The sequence below is a fragment of the Patiria miniata genome, unplaced genomic scaffold (genome assembly GCF_015706575.1).
Source record: "Patiria miniata isolate m_02_andy unplaced genomic scaffold, ASM1570657v1 HiC_scaffold_5, whole genome shotgun sequence".
In the NCBI taxonomy this organism is placed as follows: domain Eukaryota; kingdom Metazoa; phylum Echinodermata; class Asteroidea; order Valvatida; family Asterinidae; genus Patiria; species Patiria miniata.
In genome coordinates, this window is record NW_024037072.1 from 39,380,301 (window position 1) to 39,407,127 (window position 26,827).

The 26,827-nt window shown below is 39.5% G+C and overlaps 1 protein-coding gene across 5 annotated transcripts in view; it reads right to left on the bottom strand.

The window, feature by feature from the left end:
• The window catches only part of LOC119740369, a 41,125-nt gene that overhangs the window by 10,453 nt on the left and 3,845 nt on the right, over positions 1-26,827 (bottom strand). For 2 of the 5 annotated variants that reach the window (XM_038215639.1, XM_038215643.1), the window contains exons 2-18: positions 23,470-23,558; positions 22,142-22,359; positions 21,301-21,590; positions 19,730-20,011; positions 19,051-19,192; positions 17,803-18,061; positions 16,305-16,459; positions 15,040-15,225; positions 14,257-14,571; positions 13,907-14,064; positions 13,251-13,410; positions 11,859-11,951; positions 10,893-10,922; positions 7,843-7,896; positions 4,629-5,030; positions 3,810-3,986; positions 2,849-2,981 (exon numbers count right to left, since the gene is read on the bottom strand). In XM_038215639.1, the coding sequence (XP_038071567.1) occupies positions 2,849-2,981; positions 3,810-3,986; positions 4,629-5,030; positions 7,843-7,896; positions 10,893-10,922; positions 11,859-11,951; positions 13,251-13,410; positions 13,907-14,064; positions 14,257-14,571; positions 15,040-15,225; positions 16,305-16,459; positions 17,803-18,061; positions 19,051-19,192; positions 19,730-20,011; positions 21,301-21,590; positions 22,142-22,359; positions 23,470-23,558 (3,143 nt within the window). The remainder of the gene's footprint in view (positions 1-2,848; positions 2,982-3,809; positions 3,987-4,628; positions 5,031-7,842; positions 7,897-10,892; positions 10,923-11,858; positions 11,952-13,250; positions 13,411-13,906; positions 14,065-14,256; positions 14,572-15,039; positions 15,226-16,304; positions 16,460-17,802; positions 18,062-19,050; positions 19,193-19,729; positions 20,012-21,300; positions 21,591-22,141; positions 22,360-23,469; positions 23,559-26,827) is intronic. The other 3 variants (XM_038215640.1, XM_038215641.1, XM_038215642.1) reach the window with 3 other exon arrangements.

The following is a 26,827-nucleotide window of genomic DNA, read 5'->3' on the forward strand; positions in this document are numbered from 1 at the left end:
TTCTCGAACTGCGCGTCTCGCCTGCTTTTGCGACTATCTTTAAAGAGTGACCTTTGACCTTGGTGTGAGTGACCTTTGACATCATTATCTCGTGAAGGTTCCCATGTTGCATCTATGACCCAGTTTGGTTCAAATGGAACTTCAACTTTTGAAATGAGACCAACTACCTACTGTGTATGAAATTCATCGACCACCCTGGCAGGGTTGGCTGGCCAAGTCTCAAAATTTGAGAATCAATTCCACCCTTGACACTTGAGCCCGTATGACTTGGGACTTTCCCCGAGTATTGACACTGGACTTGACAAGATGTACAGGTACGTAGCACGCAAGAGACCTGTGAACTATTAACTTCAGAGATAACCTTAAACACTTGAAACTTCACTTTCCTGGAAATGACCTTGACAATGATTCAATATGTTGCCAAAGTAGTTAGGCAACCATGGGCATATACTCACCACAATCTGATGAATTTATGGTGTTGACCAGTATGGTAAATATGACTGTCGTGGACCAAGTCCAAAACTCAAATTACAATTACTTATGGTCACAGAAAACTACAATGGTGGCAACAAACATTCAAACAAGCTGATCTTATCTAATTCTATCTATTGTGCCATGATTTGAACCACAACAAAGTTTGTTTGCAGTAACTATGCAAACCTATTACACATCCAGTTGTACAAACAATGTATATGGTACATAGTTTGTGGTTGTCCCCTTCGATTTTAACTAGTGCTTCAACAGTGGTGACTGTTTTTAAAGTGAATTATGTGTATAGGTGTCATCATAACTTTATATAATTCTTCATGTATACACGCATTATCAATTATATTATCTTTAACAATGATCTACAGGAGTATGAATAATCGTCAGTGATGTTGCAAATTGACATTAACATGTATTTTAAACATTAAGTGTAAGCGACAAGTTTTGGGCCTACCAGAACCAAGGGAAAACTTCTACTTCCTTTAGTAGTTGCTGTATGCAAGGCATCAACTTCAAAATGAAGTTCAATTGTTGATGTATTTATTTGTAATGTATACATTTTTGTATTACATTACCTAAAACATGTAAAACATTTTCCGATACACAGACAAAATCACACATATTGTTGACGAACACTGTTTCTAATGAAGTCTACATGTATTATGTTGCAACTCATACATGTATGTATCGAAAAGTGCACAATGAAAAATGGTGCGACAGTGCCAACAAGAGTACAACAGATGCAGCTGTTTTAAACGAAATGACTTTATGAAAGCGTTCCAAAACACAAGAGTCCATGTCTTGCCAGTTTTACTTACTCTGAAAAAGTTTTGTGGGTTTTTTTTATTGAAATTTGACACCAGGAGGATACAGTGTCAGAAATGAAGCAAATTTTAAAATTCTGAAGGAGTTTCTTTTACTGAATTTTACTTAACTTTTTAGTTACAGTGTCAAATTTTTTTCCCCTTATTGCTCCCATGCCAAAAGTTGTCATAAATGAAAACATGATGTATGGGCTCTGCGTACAAGTGCCCCCTCACCGGCAAGAAAAGAAGAGTTGAGAGAGACCATCGGGAGAAACATTCGAATGCATTGCCAACAACGCCTGATGACGCTCACGCAAAGACATTATGGCTTTGTGCACATATAGAGGAGAAACAAATTGTGTGTACTTCGCACTACAACGAGTGCAAACCAGTACGCACACGCAGTGTCCTATCCACAGTGCTCTCAAAAGTGGTAAAAAAGCACTCTTGTTTTGGCGCACAGAGACCATACACAGCCCCTCTCCACCCCGACTCGACTGTGTCTCAGAAAAAAGTCACTGATCTTTTGTAATATTCTTAAAGCAGTAATTTTACTGAAATTGTAAAGATCCTGTTTTAAGGGCAGCATATGACTCTTGTGTCTTTCATACTAAATGCCCGTATACTCTAAGTCTGCCATAAGATCAATGGTATGCGGTGACAGGTGACAGAGCTTTTCTCTCTTGAATACCTTTGAAGTAAGAACCATCAGCATCTGTACCTCATCGGTAGTGAGGTAAGTCTTACCAGCACTGTCTGCCTCAGTCTGATAGACAGTGGAACGGTAAATCTGTTGCGGGGGGATTCAATGGTTTGTTAAATTGTCACCAGAACATGGATGGAGTCACCAAAAGAATGATGTACCTAAGAAATGCACCTGAGTACTATGTGTCCACCTCTTGCCTTACCTGTTAAAAAAAAAGGTGCTTCCTAAAACAGTGTTGTGGTCGAGACTTTGCAAGACCATCACAAGACCATCACAAGACCTCAGGTCACAAGCTATTCAAATGAACTGCAACAAAGGCATTCCTTTGTTACTGTTCGTGCCCTGTTACTTGTGGCTGGACTTGTGAATGGTCTTGTGCTGGTCTTGTGTCTGGTCTTGTGATGGTCTCGACTACAACACTGCCTCCAAAATCATCAACTATCTAACACATTAGGTGTGTCTCTTCAATGCTGCAGAACGGAATTGTCCTTGTCTCCTTTTCCCTCACGCATTTAAGAGGGAATGTTATTTTTGAAATTTTTTAACAGGTACTAATTCTAAGATGGGGTCTTGTCAAAACGTGACAGGATCACATAAAACAATAATCGTTTGAAGATCTTTAACGCAATTTCCAGTTTTAGACTACATGTATCTCTTGACAATTTTCATTTTCTACCAACTGTATGCCACACTTAACTGTTAGCTTCTGAAAGATTACAATTAACTCATCATAATTAAATCACGACAGCAACCAACAAAAATTGACTTAGAGTTAACAGAATCAGTTTCCTGAGTGGATACCATGGTAAGAAGGAAAATCAAGGGTAAGAACATACAGAAGTCAACTTACAATCCAGAAGTTACTGAAGACCTGTTCCAGCTTGGGAATGGCATGTTTCTGGGCTGCCTCTAAGGTCTTGACGTTGGGTCTGTCTCCCTCGCTACTCAGACGATTCAAGATGTCGTGGGATAAATCTACAGCCCTAGACAAGAGTCATCACAACACAGTTTAGGAGGAAGCCATTTTAAGAATACTGGGCAAACTCACCAATCAAACTAGAAGGGAGGAGGCACTATAAAGGGTCAATGCGATAAAAAAAATTCTCAGGAACACATTTTGCTTAACTTTCTACTCCTCTTAAATGTATGAAAACTATTTGATATCCCCTTTCGATAATTTTATTGAAAAGTGCACTTCTTTAAACATTTAAAATTGTCCATGCTTTTCAAGCCAACGGAGGGTGTTGTAGCTGTGATGTCATTTTAGAAAGACACTGTTCAGTTTAGGGGATTTCTGTTCAAATTGTGAACCCAAAATTTGCTCATTGAAAACATTTGTGAGAAAGCATGGAAAGGGTTGCTTATTGCCCTACTGCCATGTACTTACACAACAAATCACCAGAGAATAGAACATTTATGACAGCAAAATATCCAAAATTCTACCAACTTTTGTGCTGAAATGGCTTGTAACACTGAGGTTTCTGCCCGGAATGACATCACAGTTTTGCTCATGAATATGGAAATACACATTAGCATAAAAAATAAAAAGGCACCAAAATACCCTTGAAAATGGCAAAACGAAAAAATTTAAAATAAGGTTAAAAGTGATACAAAGGTGCATTTTCAAAGATTGCATTAAACAAAAAAATTATATTGCATGGGCCCTTTAAATTGCATAGCGACAATAAGATTATGAGGGCATTGACATTTTCTCATTTTTTGTTCGACATGAATAAGTCAGGTCTAGCAAAAAAAGTGTCAACCAATATTTATAAAAAGAAAAAAAGACTGCACAGCAGAAGAATTCTTACTTCTTTGAAGAGGGATCAAAATAGGTGTTGCAGATCTGTCTTGAGAGGTTGTATCGCTTCTCAGCGTGGGCGTCTGGAAGACGAAGCGCTGCCTCGATGTCAAAGTACATGTTGAATGCACTCAGGTTCTCCTTGCCTTCAATCTCTTGCATGTAATTCTTGAACAAGTTCATCAGCCTTCACACAACGAATAGACAATAAAGTAAATACTTTTTTTTCTTCACGAGACTCTTAAAAATCAGCAGCATCTATTATAGCAAAGGTTGAACTTATTATTAAGGTATGCTTAAAATTGACTATGGTAGTTGTGTGGAAAAGGGGACATGTTTACATTCTTCGTTGTATTTGAGGGCTATTGTCAAAGTGATTAAGACAAAAAGATGTGCAGGTTACAAGAACCCTCCTGCTATTTAAGCAGTCACGGACAGTCAAACTTCACTTCCACTTCCCCTGCTAAACTTTTAACAAAGGCTAGTCACCAGCAGTCAGATCATATGTCAAGCAAGCACTGCGTCTAGTCACACTGGGTCAACAGACAAAGCAGGCAAGTTGTGGTCACTGCTGTTTTATCACTCACCTGGGAGTCAAAGCATAGCTGTATCAAGTTACTTAATCAGTCCCAGCCAGTCAATCCTGCTTTATGTGGGCTGGGAATTCATACAGGTTGAAAACAGTCACTCGATTGATTTTAACTGCAAGGACAACTTGGCACAGAATTTATGTTTGCATTGTAGGGTTAAATACTGCTACAAAGTTACTTTCTTTGCCCAACCTAATGTTGTACTAAAGATTCACAATACATGATTGAATTGTTATTACTGTTTGTTCTTGGCCATTTTCTTGAAGGTGGCATCCTCTCTGCTCTCTTCTGACACTTTCACATCCGGCGGCTGGTAGGTCTGTATCTGTGGCACGGTGCCCCCTTGTTCCTCCTTCCCCTTGCCCCCGGTCCCCTTGTTCCCCCCAGCCCGCGCCCCGTCCCCTTTCCCCTGGTCCTGGTCGGTCTGAAATTTCACCCCCGGTTTCTTCTTGGCCTCGGCTCTTGCTTTCTTGACCTGCCGGAGCAGTTTCTTCTGCATGGCTAGCTGCTCCTTGCGTTTCTTCTGCTGGGCTTTCTTCTTGGAGGCAGGGCTGAGCTCTCGACTCTTCTGACGGGCTTGGCCGGCCTTGGACTGACGGCGCTGGCTACGCGGCTGGCGTTTGGGTATTTTCGTTGGGGTACTATTAAAAAAGAACAAAGTTTGAGTTACATGTATATCTAACAGTTCCTTGCCTTTGCGATTATTTGTGATGATATATTTTTGTTAAGAAGGCACACAGCAGAGAAAACGAAACACATGCAAATAGGATATCACTGCAACAGCATGCAAATACATGTAGAATACCACTGCAAACCATGCCCAACCAAAGTGGTTTTCAAAACATGAGTCAATACAAAAATACAAAAAATACAGTAATCTTGTTGACGTGTCTTAGCACAAGACTCGGTCTGAACTGAAAGCAGGGAATGTACAACAACATATGCCAATGTTTTAAAACTTCCTTTTTCCAAGGCTACTAAAGAACAATTCTGAAATCAGATTACAACACCATGCACGTGCAACAATGTTATACAAAGTGGGAACAGCAAACCAACTGAGAAAACACGTTCTTCTCAACGCTGCTCAAGTTGTGACATGCAAAAAAAAAACTGAAATAAAAATAAGTCTTTTTATACTTCAACCAATGAATCAAGTTATGACCAACGATGTACCGTACCCAGGTAAAATCAAAATCATTTCAAAGCAAGCAAGTGATAGTGTTCCGGTGTACATACTGTTAACATGTTTAGAAGTAAACAGTCACCTACGGCCCTACACAGTTGAGGAAACTGCAAGCTATATCTTTATTCATATAATGCATTAGTACCAACATTTTTTGCATCAGTTGTGCTGTTACAAGCATTTCAATATGCAGAAAGAAGTCAGTCCTTATCAATTATTCAGCAGGTAAACTGGTCAAACCCAACCATGCCAACTGGGTAAGCCATTCACCAACGTAACTTCAATAACAATATATACTCAGTGTTGTCCAAGGGCTTGCAAAAATCATTCATAAGCTTATATCGGTGGGACTCGAACCCACGACTTACTGATTACAAGTGCACATGTCTTACTGCTCGAAATCCGAGTTTGCTGGGGATATTGATATTTGCTCTTAAAGTCTTGGGTTCTAGTCCCAATTAACCGAGCAAGCTTGTGAAACTGTTTTTCGTAAGCCCTCATCAGGCAACACTGTAAAAAAAATTACGTCTACTAAAGGTCCGTAAAGATAGATTCGTCTACAAATGATTTTGACATGCAAGCATGCTGTAAATGCAAGTAATATAGTTCTACGTGTAAAGAGTTAGTATAAATCATCACGCATTTTTTAAAGTTGAAGTCAAAACCAGAACTTTTGTCTGAACTCTTCTTCGTGTCGATTACACAAAATTAGAAATGAATTTCTTAAAAGGTATTGTCCAACTTTTAGAAAAAAAAATCACTGCGCTCAGTCAAATTTTGGGGTTAATCTCAAGACAGCAACTAGATTAGTTTCAATCATTCTCTTCAAGACAAGAGTGCCATACTGGCATCATATGATATACCATCAGTGAATGAAACAACCGTATATTTGTCATGATGTAGATTACAGAACAACTTGATGCTCAAACATGTCCATCATCTACTTTATCTTGTGAATTAAATCCTTGCCGTAACAAATGTTTTATTAAGAAACCTGTCGTGCAGTTATATGCTTTCCCACTCCACTGCCAAAAGCATGATTAACTTTACAACAGACCAACTCATTCCATCGTTTGTTGTGGGGTGTTTTTTTTTTTACTTTCGAGGCCACATTCAGTGATGGTTTATCTTATTTCATCTTCAAGCAAACTTGAATTCTGAATTCTGATTGGTCAATCCATGGCATCGCACTGCACGTATCGTGCTACCAGTATTCTGAGGTACACAGGTTTGGGATAACAGCTGAAATCAATATTAGGTTTTGCCCTTCACCGATCTTTAAACACCGTATACTCAGTGTGTTACCTCTCGAGTGAAAGTTGGAAAAAATCACTCGGGTGGGACTCGAACCCACAACCTCCTGCTTTCTAGTGCAGAAACTGAGCTTACAGGATCGGTTAGCTGGTTCAAATCTGAATCTCAAATTTTGAATCTCGGTGGTCGAGTGGTTAGACGTCTGCACTATAGAAAGCAGGAGGTCGTGGGTTTGAGTCCCACACAATTGATTTTTTGTTACACCACCAAGTATACAGTGTTTAAAGGTCGGTGAAGGGCAAAACCTAATATTGATCTACATCACCCCGATGCAAAATTCCATCTTATGAATAACAGCTGAAATGTTACAACAGCGTACACTTCGCATCTGTACTGTGCGTCAAGTTTGCTTGAAGATAAATTTGTTATCTTACTCTCGCTTGTGGAGCACGAAAAACATGAAGTGTATCTGTGTTCCATGTACCACTCAGTTTTTGGCCTTGAGACATTTGGATATTCTGTTTTCCACTTGTACTCATGGGATACATTTAACTCATAACCTAAATGTGTGATAAACATGGCTCATCATGGCCTTCAAGCATATTCATGGGGACAGGACACAGGAACAGGGCTAGGCTGCGATACAATATTGTTATACTTTACCTACATCTATTTTCATGGTAACAGAAGTACAAAATGCGTATGTTCAGAACCATATTAAGAGTTGTCATGCAAATTGATCCAGTTAAAAATGACACTGTAAAAACACAAGGCAGCTGTTTTCACAATGCCCAGCACTATTTTCTTTTAATTTGAAAGGCAAGTGGTTTTGTCAACCGACTTCATACTTCACACTAGTACTCTGTAGCACTAGCATTGTAGATTTTTCTCTCCAATAGACAACACATAATTGTTGCCTGCTGTTTGGACATGAACTCCGGAAGATTGTGCCAGGTGGGGTTGGGGGAGGGGGTGAGTGAAGGGGTACGGGGAACAAACTGCAGCAATCATTTCACCTGCTATCATCATGATCGCTGGACTCTGTTTCCTCACTGTAACTGTCCTCATCACTACAAAACACAAGGCCAGGAAGGAGAGAGATAAAACAACCAAGAATGAAGCAAGCAGCAGTGAGTGGACCATTAAGAGCTTATCCCAGTGGACAATTTTACAATGTCAATTCCTCACATGTAACCGGGCTACTAATGCAGCAAAGGCTACTTGTAGGATTGTATATATCCCAGGTAAAAATTCCAGTTGAAAGCAGGGGCCAATTTCACGGCGCTGCTAAGCACAAAAATTTGCTTAGCACAAAAAAAGTCTGGCTTATAAAAGCAGGTTACCCGCATAAACACCATGTGTCGTGATGTATATTGCTCGTGATTAGTATTCAGCTGTTGTTTGCTTAGCATCAAAATCACAAGGAGTTTTGGCTGATAACCTGCTTTTATAAGCCAGACTTTTTTGTGCTAAGTAAATGTTTGTGCTTAGCAGCAACGTGAAATTGGACCCAGTTCAACTGTTTCAACTGGCTTCAACTGGTGTAAGTTAAACTGGACATTGGTGACTGGTTTTGAACTGGATGAACTGGCTGGAACTGGTATAACCAGTTTTAAACCAGTCAAACCAGTTCCAAACCAGTCACTAATTTCCAGTTCAACTGGTTTCAACTGGAATTTTCACCTTGGTAGTAATACAACTTGCAAAAGTAAATGCACAACTGGCAAATACTGGAAAAGATCATCTGGAATAAGCACTTATTTGTCCACTGGCACAGTGGAAAGTCACAAAATAATACCATGGCAGCATACAAGTATGTATGTCGCATCAGAAACAATACCTACCACATCTACTTTCAATGTTGGGTTTATAGATGTAGCGAACTGCAACATCATTTTATTCCCATTTCAGTTGATAATCGACAAATTCAAAATAATTTCACGTGGGTGAGTGTATTATTTCTGATGCAAAGCTATGCAAAAGCTCGCTCAAACACATGCAAAAAAATTTGCAGAAGCAGCATGCTGAACAAAACAGCATTAGATAAATGCAGCAGCACAATACACAACTAAGAAGCAGTTGAATAATGAAAATGAATTAATCATGTTGTAAAATGTTCCTGCGTCTGAGACAACTAGGCTCAAGTTGCAAAAATTGAGAACACTGCATTTTCGACATGGATGAATTAACACCACCTTTTTTTTTATTAGTACCGGTTACAATTGGCATGATTGGCCATATGATCCAAACTTTGTTCGTATTAACTGCAATGATACCAAATGCAGTCTCGGACACATAAAACCGAGTTTCACAATTTCTGCAACTTGCACCTTATTATCTCTAACCTTAAAACAAATGAGTACATTCAACAAAACTGAGAATATTAGCCATGTCTAAAACTGGACAATAACAGCTAGATGTACATATCTGTTTCACCCATGAAACACAACTGTACATGTTCATTATGTAGCTACACCAACGGCCGGTTTCAGTTACTGTGCATTTGATGTCTATGTTCAGTGCGTACTTTTCATAAAACAACAAAACTAAACAATGTTTCTGGATAATGTGGCTTCAAACAGACTCAAGTCCAATTACAGTAACACACATGCAACATTTATGTGTGGTTCACAAAACAACATTGATTCATGCAGTGAAGATAACATGCACATTTGTTTTACCACGATGGATCGTCGTTTTAATACCTTGGTCTATGAGTGATAATGGAGACAGTGTGAGAGAATGGTGTACAACATCACATAGAGGGAGGGAGCTGATGAATGAATCATTGCGAAGGATGAGACAAAAATATGACTTGAATGAAAAATGGAAATCACTGAATTGAAATACACCACACGGTTTCGTAAATTAGTTAGATGTCATAAACTTGAACGTGGAAGTTTTTCAGTTCATTGAAAAGAGCATAAAAGAGGCTTTCTCTTTTTATACATGTACATGTACATGTACATGATGTATGCTTGAAATATATTTATGAAAGTTTGAATATTCCTGAAAGAAGACAAAATTTGGTAAGTTTATAAGGTTCGAAGATTAATTCTTTGTCTAAAAGGTACTCATTTCCGGTCATACTGATAAATCTGTTACAGATAAGGTATCTTTTAGAGATATGCATGCTTACAATGGTCAGGAAATATGAACGATAAAAAATACTGAATGGGCATATACCATGTATACTTAGACAATTTAAAAATAATATACGTCACATTTTCATGTAGAATATGAGGCCACAAACTGGCAACACTTATCCCAGCTGAAATGAATGTTGTTAGTTTTGTGAATTATTTGATTGTGAATTTTGCGTGATTTATTTTCTTTGTTAGTATTAGAATGCCCGCTTTATGCATAGTTGCTCAACTGCATTTTTGCCACACGTTATAATGCAGCAATGATTAGCAGCCGCCTCTGCTATACACCCAGCAACAGATTCCTGCAAATGAAGTCGGACATCCGCCTGTTAGATACTAGCCTTTAGTCAAGTCCCACGCGCTTACCCGGACACGTGACGCACCCCGGATGCTGACACGTAAAAAGACTAGCACGAGCGGCGAAGCAGCGAGGGCCTTTACCATCTCGTGGAGAACGCTTATGTTTTTCTTTACATTTGTCTACCGATTTGGTAGACATGCATAATGCTTTACCCATTGTGAATTGACCAATGAAAATGCAGAATTACTAACGTAAATCTGCCGCTGGCGCTAGACAGCACGCGCGCCATGGAGCGGGTGCTGTTGCTGGTAACCGCCAACCACCGTTAGATGATTGGTTTATATTGATTGATTTATATTTACGTGAATAAATGAATAAGTGATTAGTTCCACGAGATAGTAAAGGCCCTCGCGGCTTCGCCGCTCGTGCTAGTCTTTTTACGTGCCAGCATCCGGGGTGCGTTATGTGTCCGGATGGTCCGGGTATAGGCCCGTGGGACTTGACTAAAGGCTAGTTAGATACCTGTATACATGTATACACAAATGATATGAATGAGTGGCACTATATCTACATGGAACTGTAACAAGATTTGAAACCGATGTGACAAGACTGCGTTTACCTGGCTCTAGTTAACCTAAAATGGACTTGGCTAAAAATAACCAGAGAAATTGGTAAAAGAAAACAGTTATCTGAAATAATTATTCACAGCGTATACAATTCTACATGTAAAAGAATATAAGACAAAAATTGATCAAGTACATGTGTAAAAGTGTAAAATGCATTTAAGAGAAGCCATGTTCCGAGGATAAATTGTATGGTTTATGCTTGCCGTTTACGCACTCATTACGCAATCATGTCGCTTGCTGATGCCAGCTGGTGTATTTATGTAAAGGAAACTTTCATCTGCATTACTTTGCGTTTCATGCTTGTGCAGTACAAATCTATAAATAAGCTCACTTATTGTGAAGAGCAGCAAATGGATATGAGAAAAAAAAATTGTCTAAAACTACCTTTTTGGCCAATGTGATTAAGATCCTATACATGATTGCTATTACAATATTTATAGCTGTGCTGCATGAACAAGTAGGGCATACATCTCGATCCACATCAAAATAGTCTTCAGTTTTTTAACAGTGAAAAGTGCAAATATTAGCAGTCCCTGAGTGTTAAACTTGGGTACCCTGTGCTCGTTTTGAGTTTCATCCCGAAAAATAGATTCCTTTTTTCTAAATTGCTGGTTTTCTAGCAATACAGAAATTATTCACTTTTGAATGAGACATCGACCGAAAAAAATTGGCCCAAGTTCAGTCACTGAATTATTGGAATAACTTTTCGAATTTCGAATTAAGTAAAAATTGAATTTGTTGAAGAGCACGGGGAACGGAACTTTACATTTTCTAAATACATACCTTTGCATTATTCCCTTCAACTGTCAAAAAAAAATTCTTTTAAAAGCTCCCCTATATAAAGCAAACTTGACGTGGTGAAAATGGAGCCTTTCTTCTTTGAATAAATTACCAATGCACCAACAAATCTTCAGTCCCAAATCATAAGGTCAGAGGTCAAGTGACATTTGTTAACTCACCGACTAGACTGTGCCTTCTCAAGAACGGCGGATTTGGCAGATGAACGGTGGGAACTTCTGGAGGAAAACCTGTCCTCGGGCCTGGCCCTACACCTATACACAGAATGTGCAAAGATGATGGTTTTGCATGTATATTATAACGCAGACATGCATCATCATTTTGAATTTTTAAATTAGGCTCTTCTTATATTTCAGATTTACAAACATGAATTTTCCACTTTGGTAGTGCAGGTGCAGTGGGGGGGGGGGGGGGTGCAGAAATCATTACTTTCAAAAGTGGATCACCATGTCAGCGCCACTGAAACATGAATGTTATCACGAAAGCTCTCAGAAGGGGCTAAACTGTAATACAGTATCATTACACTGTACCGGGGACACCTTTTTTGTTTGAACACTTTGGTGCACAGATTATTTGCATTATAATGTACAGATTATATTTTTGGGGGCGCTAACGACTGCCCTGTCATGCATGTGTGTCAAAGGGTTAATGTATACTGTCTCTGGCTTCCTAACAAAACATGAACAGGCATTTAAAGCCCGAGTCCATCATTTGCAGCTATCCAAAAAAGTAACCGGCGTAATTATTGTTGAAAAACATACTGGTTGAAAGATAGTAAGGGGACTAAACTCCCTGTGAAATTATCCTTTCTGGCAAGCTCTCATTTTGAAGAAATCAATGAAAGAAGGCATTTCCAACGGTGCTTCTTAAGAAGCACCGTAGGAAAATTTAAATTAGTAGTTCGTTTTGTTATTCGGCGCAGCGCGCACAAGCATTGGAACGACGCACAGGCGCGCGCGGTTGCTATAATTCGTTGGATCAGTGCGCAACATCGCGTAAAGCTGCAATTCAAAACAATTTGAAACATGATTTAGCAACTTTTGATTTTAAATTGAGATCCTAGAATGCTGTTTTTCTCGGAATATGAAGCTGAAGCTGAGCTGAAACTTCATCAAGTAAGTTGTTCAGTATCCTTCATTAGATTTTGAACACTTTTGTTGCTTCAAACGAACAAAATGCACTAATTACAAATGATGGACTATAGCTTTAAGGGATGTAGTCGAGTCCACCACAAGTACTTGCAAGTTCCTCACAAGTCCTCCAATCCCAATTCAAATCACAAGCTATTCCAATGAGTTTTGACAAAGGCATTCCATTGGGGTGTTTTATTTCAGAGTAGAGTTGCTGTTATACAGTCCATCACAAGTCAAATCACAACTCCATTAAAACTCATCAGGTCAAAAGTAGTACAGGATAAATAATGACTTGGGATTGCTGTCATATTACAGCTCACTTGAATATCTTATGACTTGACTTAAGACTGGATGACAGGTGATGGACTTGGGACCGACTTGTGACGACCTCACTACGACCCAGCTCTGGTCAAGACTTACTGTAAGAATTCCCTAAGGTCCTCCTTCAGGTACATTAACCATTCCCTCTGGAGCATCAACACTGCATATTCCTTGGCACGGTTGAAGGTGGACGCCTCCACAAAGTCACTGGTCATTAAGAGTCGGCGGTGGATGTTGTCTCTCTCATAAGGATCTAAACCTGTTGGGGTAGGGGGGATAGGCCATGTTATTGGGAAAACGGAGTGCATGAAAGAGGGTGTTTATCACCTTTACAAAGGTTGGCAGCTGACCATGTCAGATGAACAAGGTGTCCCCCCCCCCCCCTCAAAAAAAAACCCGAACCCTTAAAGTGCCCTCTTTTTCACAGCTTTTAAAAAAATACATCGTAAATATCGATACATATTTGAAGAGTATAGTTCATTAGCAGTCAACAACGAAAAATATGTTTCCAATCGGGTAAATATTTATTGAAAACAAGTGCCGCTTTTTCATTTTGTCCAGGGCGACTGATATTTGACTGCTGCAATGAGAACACCGGCTGATCCATCCGTGAAAGAGGCTACCAAGTAGAGGGCAGAGCAGAACAGTAAATTTACATCTAAGAAGTTAACCAAGGAGTCGTTTACTGAAGTGGGGCTGCACCTGTGACCTCCAGAGCATTGAAGTAGTGTACAACCAACAGAGCTATTACATACCTATGTTCCACATGCCCCCATCCATGATAAACTTGTTGAATATAGACCACGCGTGTCCCATGCGCAGTAGTCTATCGGCAGCACGGTCCTCTGCAGCTCCGTAATCTGTCACATCTTGCCAGAAGAGAAGATTGGCAAGTAGCTTCATGTCCACTTGCCTGAAACGAATAAATACAGATAATATCTTGTTTTTTTTAATTAAATTTTGTGACTTAAATTGCTCAGAACAAAATGTGTACGTTGATCCTTCTGACATACTTCAACATTTTCTTTTTAACAGATCTTTTTAAGCGGGTTAGGGGTTATATAAATAGGGGTTAATCAAAAATAGAGGCAGTCGTGAAACTCACCTTTCCAAGTGGCGCTGGAAGGGCCTCCCCGCTTCTCTGTCGCAGGCCAGCCCGACGTGAAATCTGGCTGACAGCGGCCTGGGCACGTACGGCACCGCATTCAGGTCTACAAGACGACCCGGTTGCACCACATCCTCCATACGGCGCCCTCCCATGGCCACTTTACTCCAGTCTCGGCTAGAGGAAGCCAGTCGGACGCAGGAGGACGGACGGACAGGGAGGCTGTTGACCAGGGAGATGGAGGGCAGGAAGGAGAGCTGGGGACTCTTGGGATCATTGTCCATGTCGGAGGTTTGCAAACGGTGCTTCTCAGAGCTGCAAAGTCAAGAAAGGTTTTGGATAATTGAGGAACACACGTGTTCCTCCATGGTCACAAGAGGCAGTTGGGAGGGACCACTGGGAGAGACTCTTGAAGAGGTAACCAACGATACATGTTTGTACACATGCAGATTACAAGGAGCAAAATAATGTAAGTACCCATGTGTTACCCATTCACTCAGTGTGCATAAAACTCTTGCCACTCCCGACGACCCAGTCCATACCCATTATACATACCCCAAAACCATTGAAAGTACCTTATGTTACCCATTCTCTCCTTATCATGGCTTATGCAGGAAAGACCTAGCCACCTAAATTAACCCAGTAGTACAACTTCACTCCCATACCCAGAACCCAACTAAAAGTGTTTTACATTTCCCCACCTCTCCTTCTGTAAGATAAACCTAGCACCCAGAATTAACCCAGTCGAACCCGCTACACATGACAGCAAACCAATGGAAGTACCTTAGGTTGCCCGTTCTCTCCTTGTGCAGGACAAACCTAGCCACCCAGTATGAGCGCATCCTCCTCAGGACATCATACTGGGTCCGTGTGAAGACCGACTCACTCAGCCCCGTGTTACCCTGCGCTCTTTTGATTTGTTCCTTGGCGTCGGAAGTCAAGTTGAACTTGTACTTATCCTGTATGTCCCTGCAATATTATTCACATAAAGTCGGTATCAATCATTACATATTGTGTGAGTTTAATTTGGTATGACTTAATTTCAATACTAGAAATGTTTCGAAATGTTCACCACTGACGAAAATGTAACCTGTCTCTGTAGAGACCTTTATCATGCTGCCACCATCTCTGTCATGTTCCCGGTATGCAATAACAGTACCGAATGATGTTTTTTGTGCAAAAAGGAACCAGACTATTTTTCCTTCCAGCCTCGCTTTCGTTGATTTGAATGGGAAAAAATCAAGATGGCCAAAACATGATAATGGTCTATAAAGAAAAGGGGCAGGGATTCACATTTTAACATGTCTAGCTGTTGTTAAACTAAGTCTCCTGACAACAGGCAGCACCCGATTTCACAAAGCGCTGCGATGCGTCGCAACCCGAGTTACCACGTGTAATACTTCATATGATCCATTACATGAAACTTGCCATGTGTTGAACGCGTCGTAAGTTCCTTGACAACAGCTTAAAACACGTCGCAAGTTACGACGTGTCTAGTGGTCATCGCAAACGTTTTATGTCTTAAAAATACATAAACAAGACTATAATACCGAGACAATGTGTGTAAATTTGTAAATAGATAATGCATTGAATAGTTATGAATTAGCCTGGAATATTGCAGTTGAAATTTCAAAGTAGCTATACAGTACATCGTTTTTGAACAAGAATCACCAACAACCAAGAACTGATTTTGTAAGATCAATTCTTTGACATTAAAGTCTGTTTTCCTTCAATGCAAAAACCCTTCATTGCAGAATTTGTTTTGACAGGTGTATTTCACCCAAGTGGAAAAATGGAAAACCAAAAACCCAAATATGTCAACTTCTAAAAATGTGCTATCCCCATTACAAAAACTAAATCTCTAGACTCAAATAAGTAATCGTTAGAAGAGAAGAAAGAAGGAATATCCCCTTTATTCGATTAATTTCAAAAACTTATTTACAGTGTTTTGATGTAATTTCCTTTTTACTACATAGTGCTTTTTTATGTTTTTTTGCTTTTGCGGCACAAGTAAGGAATAATGAATGATTCACTTATTTTATGCATACCTAAATAACCTGGTCATGGTTGAATTTGTTGCGGTCTCCCCGAGGTGTATGGCTTGAACGTTGTCACTGTACAATTCACAGTCTAACCAAAAATTCATCATGTCCTCCCCAGCTGTGCCACTCAGGAATGACTTGAAGTATCCCATGCCTTCCAACTTGGTGGAGAAAGAAGAACAAGGTTTAATATTCAAATACACACAATATTTTACAAGAATTGAACAAATTACATGCATGTTGTTGCCTTTTGGACTATGATACACCCAAAATATGAAAATTGTCAACAGTGAATAGGGTGAAAGGTTGCAGCACAAAAGTCCATATCGACAACCCTGGACATAGTCTCATTTTGCACAATGGACTTAAGTCAGATTTTTTTTAATTGTGAACAGCAACATTTGCCTTTGTGTTTGTCTAGCACTGCAAGGAAAGAATGGACAAGTGATTAACTCAAGGATAATACGTGCATATTAACTGATTAAGTTGAAAAGTGGTCCCTTTATGCCAAATACTTAGTTTTGGTCAAGGTGTTATTGTATTATATTGGACGCTCGATCATTGCTGAAAGAGGGTGTATCAAAGTGAACTGCTTTCACACATGAACCGCTATCACAACAACATCTTGGGAATCTTGTACTGGTCGTGTCATGTCCGCACACCTGTTTTGCCTAACGCATGCAGCTCGCATTCAACACCTTGAATACTAGCTGTGAACCAAACTCCAAAACTTCAGCCAGTAGCATGCTACCATGACTTTTGTGCATATTCATGACGGCCCTTTGCCTGCAGAAGCAGCGCATGCGCACTAGTTCCCCCAATTATTCAGGAGATATTACAAGATTCCCAAGACGTTGTTGTGATAGCAGTTTGTGGGAGATACTCAATCAATGTGATTACGCCCTCTTGCGGCAGGTGATTGCGTATCTAATATACAACAATGTCCTGATCCAAGACTAGCTAATGCATGGTGGAGTGCAGTACTGTGAACGTCTCCAAAAATACAGGGTGACCAAAAAAACATTTGCAACCCTGAAGCAGTTGCCTTTTTCCAAAAACGTGATCTGTGAATTTGTATGTCTTGGATATAAGATTAAAGCCGAGAGCTTTTTCTTTAAAATATTGAAAAAAACAATGAAATATCCCTTTTAGTTTGTATTTTAAACCATTTCAGCATCATAAATATGTCAAAAAATTAAAGAAATTATCCAAATGAAAGCCAATTGCACAGTGGGCTTACAGTAACATTTGTAACTGTTTGAAGCACTTTTGGAAAGGATGAAAAAAAATCACTTCTTATACATAATTAGCATTTTGTCAGCAACCCAATGTGCCGATTTCATGATTTTTTGCAGTATTTGAAAGAAAAAGCTCTCAGTTTCAATCTGATATCCAAAACATAAAAGTTCACCGATGACGTTTTTGAAATAAAAAGGCAAATGTTTTAGGGTTGCATTTATTTTGGGTCACCCTGTATATGACATCACACAGCTTGCAGACTCACACTGCCAATCATGTGATCCTTGAGCTGCTGAAAGGTGACTCGGTGCCGTCCCTCCATCTCTCTCAGCTCAGACTCTGTCCTCTCGTCCTCCTCGTCATCATACTCAATCACACTTGCCGTTCCCGTGGCTTCCTCTTCTTCTTCATCTACTTCTTCATCTTCAGCATCTCCAGCCAGCAGGCTCTGCTCTAATGAGGTCTGGTAGGTGGGGCTACGGGCCGGAGGTTGGGCAGGGAAATCGTCAGAAGGAGAAGGAACCCTGACAACAAGTTGAGTTATTTTATTAAGGATTAATTTTTTTTTAGTTTGTTGTGTCATTTACCAGTAGAGTTGGAATTGAGTCAATCACTAGTAGTTAAAATTACAATTCAAGCCACAGGTCAGGTGACAAGTACAGCGTACGAACAACCGGATAACTTGTGACTGACTTGTGATGACTTGTGAGTACTTGATCACAACTCTTACAACTCGCATTATTAACTCATTTTGCTAATACGCCTATTGGGACACAGACACAACCTCTTACTTTAATGAGACCTGTGTTTTATTGAATTCAACTCGATGGATAATATACTCCAATTTTCGAGATATCCCAAGTATAGGTTTCCCTTATTAAAATCTGGTTTCATATTGAAATCCGGCATCTGCAAAGGTGAAATAAAAAGATACATATGTGGAATCTCGAGCCTTAGACTGTACTTAGAGTACAGTGTGTACATGATTTTCATAATATGTCTGGGTCTACAGTGTGCTTTAATTATGCGATATCTTATTCCTGGTGGCTGTGTCATCTTTTAAGGTCAATTGAATCAATCAATCTTACTTAATTCCAGTGTGTGCAATTGTTTTCATTATGTTTTTTTGTTTTGGATGGACCATTACTTTTGCCCATTTTTCTGTTTCATATTTGAACTACATTGTTGTGTAATATTTAATGTTTTTATATTGTAACATTCTTGGTCTGAGGGCCACGAGTTGAATAAAAATAAACCAATATAAATAGAGTATAGCGGCACTTCAATTTTTCACAGAGATATGACAGTTGCTGATTAATATGCATATTAATCATGAGTGATTAAACTCCTATAATGACTGCTTGCAAATGGTACATTGAGCACATTGGCCCTTTTGAAATCAAACAAAATACTTGTCAAGTTGACGCACCATAACAATATACAGTTCACGATAGGTACAATAGTGTTGATTTACAAAGTTTACAAACTTAATCTTATTTCAAAATTGTCGTACCTGTCTAAGAATTGGAAGGTGCTGCTAGATTCCTCCAGCGTATGGCTGACAGTGTCGTCTGTACTTGGGATCATGATGGTGGTTTTCTTCTTCGGTGATAGTCCTTTGATTCCTGGACTCCTGAGGGCGCTCTTTCTACTGACTAAGAACGTGAATAACAAAATCCAGACAAGGAAATGAAGACATTTATTTGCACTTTCTGTCATTATTAAAGTCATAAAAGATGTCAGGAAAGAGAAATTAAATGAAAATGTTCTTGCATAGTAATTTTGGTTTTAAGGCATGCAGACGCTCAACAAAATTGTTGGCAACCTTTAGTTGAAATTAAGTCATCACAAGTCAATTACAAGTCATCCTGTCTGTTATCAACTGACAAAAGTATTGGTCATCATCCGTAACATTTGACTTGACTTGACTCATGACCGACTTGATTACAATAATTTCTATCATAAATTTCCAAAGCCCCAAAAGATGTGAAAAAAAATATTTAATTCAGTAAGTTACATGGTAAATATTCAATTACTTGTATGCAACATTAAACAAAGCCAACACTTTACAAAGGCTTCCAGCTGCCTAATATTTGTGTGGTAGCAAGTAGTCCTGGTGAACACTTTTCTACAGATTTTGATTATTTTTCCATTAAATGTGCATACGTCACAAGCGACAAGGTGCAACTTGCCTGCCCCTCCCTCGTGTTTCGAGCTACTCTCAGCATCCCCGTTGAGACTCAACCTCCGCTGGACGTCCTCCGTGAACTCTGACATGTTGTCTGCCACCCAGCCATTCTCAGTTGGCTCTGGCTGAGTGCTAGGAGGTAGCTGGACCACTTTGCTGACTGAGCGCCGGCCTGATGCCGACTTACTGGATGGTTTGGTTACGGCGGTATCGCGGTGACCGACGTTCCTGACTGCAGCAGGGACGTCCGAGTGGACTTCATTACTCCACAAAGGACTGCTTGGGCCTGTGGAGAAAAATGGCGGGAAATGTCTCTATTGTCTTATAAATGTAAAGAGACACAACTAACTTAGCAAGCACCTCAATGTTTTATGAGAACAAATGTTGAAACATCAAAATCTATTTTTTTAACAGTATCTTTTCAAATAAACCATACTGGGAAACTGTTAAATTGCACATGGGTCATTCTATGAATCTGGGTCCATTTTCTTCCTGTCCTTGTAACATCTGACATCTATGATTTTGTAATTCTAGACGCACTCCTTAATTGTATTTCTGCCCCCAAGTGTGATCAGGTGAAGCAAACAAACTATTCAACAAAATAAAAAATTAGTTTGACGTAATTTTAATGATACTTGAACGGCAAATTACAAAGTACCAAGGTCACAGGGACAGGAATAATGTCACACTTTGGACTCTCAATTTATAGAATGACCCACTTACAAATATAGATTAACACAAAGAATTCAAAATGACTAGAGCTTGATTTCCAGTGTTACAGACGTTGCAAATTAATATCCCATACCAGTCAAATTTTATGTTCAACCATTTGTCAGTGGATAAAATAAGATAAGGCCAAAAAAAAAAATAGTTCGGTCTCTGGTCAGCGCGCGCGTTGATTTTAATCATGCGCGTCAATCTTTTTTTTTTCCAAAATGTTCCGCGGTAGCTCCAACAGTGCCCTCTATTGCCGCACCTCCTCAATTTTTTTTTACCAAAGAGCACCAAGGAATGGGAAATTGCACCAAGGCAAATGATCGAGAGCACCAAGGCAAATTATGGAGGACACCAATGTACATGAGGACACCAAAAAAGCAAATAGTACCCTACCTTGTCTGTACAATCCAAGCTTGAAGAAAAAAAAAAAAGCAAAAAAAAAACCCCAAAAAGCCGCGTCCCTGCGTCAATTCCGGAACTTTGGTCTGACCAGAGACCGAATATTATTTTTTTTTGGCCTTACAAAAATTTCTCCTAAAAAAAACCTGGGCCCCATCAATCACCAGTCTCCTGATGAAGAGCAGAGCATACTGTTTGAAACGTCGAGTTAAACCAACTGGTTCTTCTTAGAACCACACAACTCACTGAGCGATATTATTCACATGGTGTTACCGCAAACCTCCCATTCGTTGAGGTCAATCAAGTTTTAGCTGTCAGATACAGAGCATCAAATTCTCACTGGGCACATCTGTTTTATTTGGACGAGTTTGGTAAGAGGTCAGAAAAAAAATCTAACGTTTGAACGCAAGTTTATCTGCTCAATTGTTGTAAAAACAATGACATGGCATCGAGCCTCACCAATGTCTAACATGGGTGGCAGACTGATGCACCGACTGCCCGGTCGCAGATATCTAAACATCGCCATGCGTTCGTTCTCATCCAGCCAGTACGCATACTCGCTGCCTTCGTTGTCGTACATGGACGGCTCACGGCTCTGGGCTAAGCTGGCTGAGGTGGACGTGAAGCTGGTAGTCTGTCGGCTGTAACCTCGTAGGTCACGGGAGGAGTTCTGGCGGCTGGCCGGCCGGCGCTCATCCAACGGCCGCAGCAGCAGCTTGCATAGCTTGTACTCTAGGAAGAGCTTTGTTCTGTAGGTGGAGGTTACAAATAATCAGAGGGGGTTTCATATGGACTCAATGTGCAAATCATGTGAAAATGCTACTGTTGCCAAAAATCTTTGACATGTTTGTTGGTGAATTTTGAACTCATTCAGTTTTATTTTCTGATAGTTATAACTTTGAGAGTAAATTATTGGAAAATTCATTGGAATTTGGTCCTAAATTGGGCATAAATCAGGCAGAGGGTCCCTTATTTATATTCTGCCGCACTCAAACAAATCTCAATGGGAGTAAAATATGCAAACATATTTTGAAGTTGATAAATTATGATTAACCAGTATTATCTAGAGCTGTTTACACCCGTAACTTGAGATTTCAGTTTCTAATTTTTTTGGCACAAGATAAACAGGTTTGCTGTGCTCGTTAGATTGAAATCTTGCAAGCGTGTTGGAATGACATTACTTGTAACTCCCAGTTTTGGGTAATTTTTGTCTGGTACAAGTCGCTGATCATGCTGATAGGTAGCACTTTATTGTGATAAGCAAATGGAATGGGCAAGCTTAGCAGTTCGATCCACATACCTTAAAAAAAGTGGTAGCCTCTCTTTTTTGGCCCAGTCAAGGATTCGTTCTCTCTCCTCGTCTCCAGGGGCATACGCCGCGACGTGACGCAATCGCAGCCGTGATCCTGGGATGCCCTCTTCGATGGACGCCAGAGCAGAAGTTGTCTTTTGGCCATCGTCATCCACTTCTTGAAAGGTTCCCGTCAGACGATTGTAATACAGTGGTTGAGGAAATGCCTGAAGAATAAAAAAATAACAAAAAAGAAACGTGAGGCTTTAAAGGAACTTGTATAACACAATTAATGTCAATAAAGAAAATTGTCACATACAGTGTCCCAGTGTTGTCGTACTCGGTACTGGTACTCGAGTACTACTCGAGTCCTTTTTTTTTAGAGTACTCGTACTCGAATGTCAAAGTACTCATACTCGAGATGACGATACTCGTACTCAGGCAGCAAAGTACTCGTACTCGGGCAGCAAAGTACTCGTACTCGACATGATGAAATTGTACTCGATCATCAAAGTACTCGTACTCGAATAGCAGTACAAAAATTTTGTATAGCGTGACTTACCACAGCCTTATTTTATTATCGATACTTTCAGTTCGAAATGGTTGATTGGCTTGCAGAGAAATAAAAGTTTCCTGATTTTTCTCTGTGCACGTCCGGACAAACACATTTAACAGCTAGCCGTGAGTGGGTCTATATCTCGGTCTGGGCCAATTACGCACAATGAATCATTTGCCGTATGGCCGTATTCGGAAATAGAAGTACTCATACATGCCATACTCGTACTCGGAATACAAGTACTCATACTCGTACTTGTGTACAAGTACTCGTACTCGGAGACCTGTACTTGTACTTGGAAGTACAGGTACTAGTACTTGATTTGGTAACCTAAGTACTCAGCAGTACTCGGAAAAAAGTACTCGACTACAACAATGCAGTGTACATGTCAAAGTTAATTGTGTATTGCAGAATAAAAGACAAACTGGTAATAAATTAAAATGTAGAAAAGAAATATTGCTGGTATGATCATTACGCATACATACACATTTATAGCCTAGACATGTTACATGACTTGTGTTTTAGTTTTAAAGTTCAAATCACCCCGAAAATAGTAAGTCATATACAGTCGATTCTCATTAGTACAAACTCTGTTAATACAAATTCTGGTTATAACAAACATAAAGCCTCGGTCCTGACTGTGCATGTATGTGCACAATGAATGGCACTGATATTCCTCTTAATACAAAATTCCGATATAACAAACAATTTGGCTAGGTCCAAACGAGTTTGTATTAATGAGACTCGACTGTACTCTTAAAATATGTTACTTGAAACTTACTGGTAGTTGCAGGAAAGCATTGAAGTAGTCCAGGAATAAATCATCATAGACAAGAAGAGCCTCAAAGTTCTCCTCACTCACTTCAATGGCTGTCAATCAAACAATAGTTAAAGAATTTTAAACAAGTTAACAAATTTTGTATATACAATATCAATTAAAAAGGTGTAGACAGGTGTAGGCTAACCTTGCTTTGTTACATCAATTGGAGGTTGGTATATTTTGAGAGTTCAGTAGATTACCACACATAAACACGACGGACACAAAACAAAAACAAGGACATATGTACCGGTACTTGAAGTTGACGAGACAGCAGTTGCTGGTGATGTGGTATTTTCAGTTAACTCCATTTTTCCGATTCACCGTGTGTTTTGCAGTGCGCATATCACTTATCTCGTGATAAAGAAAATCAACACTTTGTGCAAACGGTTCAAGAAGTTCCGTTGCTAATTATCCGGACGGAACTCGAGTGGTATTCGGTGCATTAATGTATTACATGCAGATACCGATATAGCTATTTGATAGCTAGGCTGAGGTGTGCGTTTCTGCACTTCAAAGTACAAAGTTAAAAACGTGTGCAATCACAGGTGCACAAAAACTGGGTGAACTTTTAATAAATAGAGACAGGTGTCTGTGGCAGTTGCCAGGGAATGACACAACTATGTCTGCACTTGTACTTGTGGGCTCCAGTGTTCTGAGCTGGCTGCACTTGAATTCAAAAGTTGGAATGGGAAGTGGTCATGCAGGCTCTACACAGTACATAGAATTATTGTTATCCTTGTGAAAAGTGACATTTGTACAAAGAAGTTTAATCAGCATTTTCCATCTGGCAAGTGATTTTTCTGCATCATCAAGAGTTCTCAGACAATAATTTATCAAAATTTTCCAGACAAAATTTGATTTTAATACCGCGGTATACCGGTATGTATGGTTTTGTATACAATTTCTTTGTCGTTGTTTGTTTTCCACAATAATAGGCCTATCTGATTGCTGTTGGGCAAAAACCATCAGTTGCAAAGTGACATGATAATAAACATGATAAACTTACATTTGTTTGTGCAACATCCATGATTTCTTCCAAAATAAACAACTGCTCACTGCTTGCTGTATTTCCATTTATTATGTCTACACGTATGTAGGCCTATACATCGTCGCTGTTATCTCACGAAATGCCAAAAAACTAGAAATTTTTTTTTTTTTTCAATTTTGAATTTTGCTAGCTTTTTATTATATTTGTCTCAAAGAACATTTTGACCAAATTTCAAAAGGAAATATTGTTTACTTTCTTAATTATTGTAATTAGTCAAAAACCCAAAAACCCGGCCAATGTGTTTTTTTTCCCCTGGGTTTTTTTTTTTTTTGGGGGGGGGGTTACGAAGTGTTAAACAAATTTACAAAGTGACAAAATTCACCTCGCTAGGGCCAGAGGGAACATACATGTACATGTACATGGATTTTCATGTGTCAGGATGGGTGTGTGTGGACGTGCGTGCGCGAACAATGTTGAAGAACAGATGCTCAACAAAATTACTCTATGTTGTACACAGTATGTATGACTCATAAAAGTAACTATTTCTCACAAAGTAACAAAAATATAGTATGTTCCCAGGAAGTGACAAAAACTGTGTATAAAGTAATGGAAAAATAATGAAGGCCTCAGCGTATTGATGTTCTCACAACTTTTATTAATGAATTACTGTTTAAATAAGATATATTTTTTTACAAACAAGCATGCATTTATAGCAAAAACAAATCATAAGTTATTGGACATGCAAACATTTCTCAAATCTGCTGCAAACTGGTTGAAAATGTAATTTTGAAAAAAAAGGATTAACTTCAAATGCGATTATCTTGTGAAGAACTTTTGCTAGATAGAGGCATCACATGGAGTAATTGCAGTTATACCCAGGCTGACAATTTTAGCCGAATTTCGGCTAAATTTGACAGAATAAAAAAAAAAAAAAGATTTGACAGAAACCTTAGCAGAATGCATTTTTTTAGCAGAAAAATATAGCTTTTAGTTTTGAAAAAAGCTTAAATTTCAGGTTCCCTGAAGTGTATTAGAACAAAGTTAAGTACTTTAGACCATTGCAAGCCAGGCTACCGGTAGCTTAGCCTTGGTCAATGCTCTCGTCGTTATTCGTCCCGTACGCGGTCAATCATCGGCATATATATCCTCACGCGCTATGCACATGCATGTAAAAATACAGCGCGAACAGCAACCTCACGCGGCCACTATTTTTATGCAAATCAGTTGGAGACGATGTCGAGCCTTGGTTCAATCGTCCATGTGAGGTTTTGGGGGTGGTGCTCATTATGTTAATAGCCTTAGCTGACCTTAAATGTTGTTTTCTTATTGGTCGATCGTTGCGTGGAAACTTGCATAGTGAAACGTGGCACCGTACGTAATCCATACACGCGTCCGCGTCCACATTGTGTGTCTCTGCACACGGCACCAATGCACAAAAACTGTGGTTCCTGTCACGTCCGCAAAAGCCGGAATAGCTGCAAATAATTTGATGACGTCCAGATTTACCAAGGTGTGATTGGACACTCCACATATTAGCCCCGCCTACATTATCTGTATTCGCATACGAGGTCGTGCGCTGGAAATCTAGCGCAAAGTAAAGAAAAACATAAGCTTTGGCCGACGATTGAACCAAGGCTCGACATCGTCTCCAACTAATTTGCATAAATATAGTGGCCGCGTGAGGTCGCTGTTCGCGCTGTATTTTTACATGCATGTGCATAGCGCGTGAGGATATATGCCGACGATTGACCGCGTACGGCACGAATAACGACGAGAGCATTGACCAAGGCTACCGGTAGCTACGAAAGATCCTATAGTGCCGCATAGCGAGATATGCAAATTATTTTTTTTTATTATTTAATTTTTTTAAAGGAAATTGTATGATTTTTGTTTTGTTTAAGGAAATTTTATAACATCTGCATGTGAGTATAAGTGTTTACAATGTACATCATGTAATAATAGATGATTTAGCAGATTTTTGCTAAATCTGGCAGATTTTCGAAGTGCATCAAGCAGAATTTTACCATTACCTTCACGGTCACCCTGGTTATACCCCACCACTTGAAGATCACCCCCTTAAATTCAGTGGCTACGCAGTTAAAGGAGCTAGAAAAAAAGTCTTAAGTCCAAAGTAATTCCCCTGGAGTGGCTACGCGGATACGGGGCAAAAACATGAGGGGATACGAAGTAGGACTGAGTCAGGAAGGGATAAAAGAGGGTGCTATTTTCCCTTTTTAAAAAAAATCTTCCAAGGGGATGAATCAGTACTTACTACGTAAAGTACAAAAAAAAACTTGGCCCAGTATGTGGTTTTGACCCCTGAAAGATAAA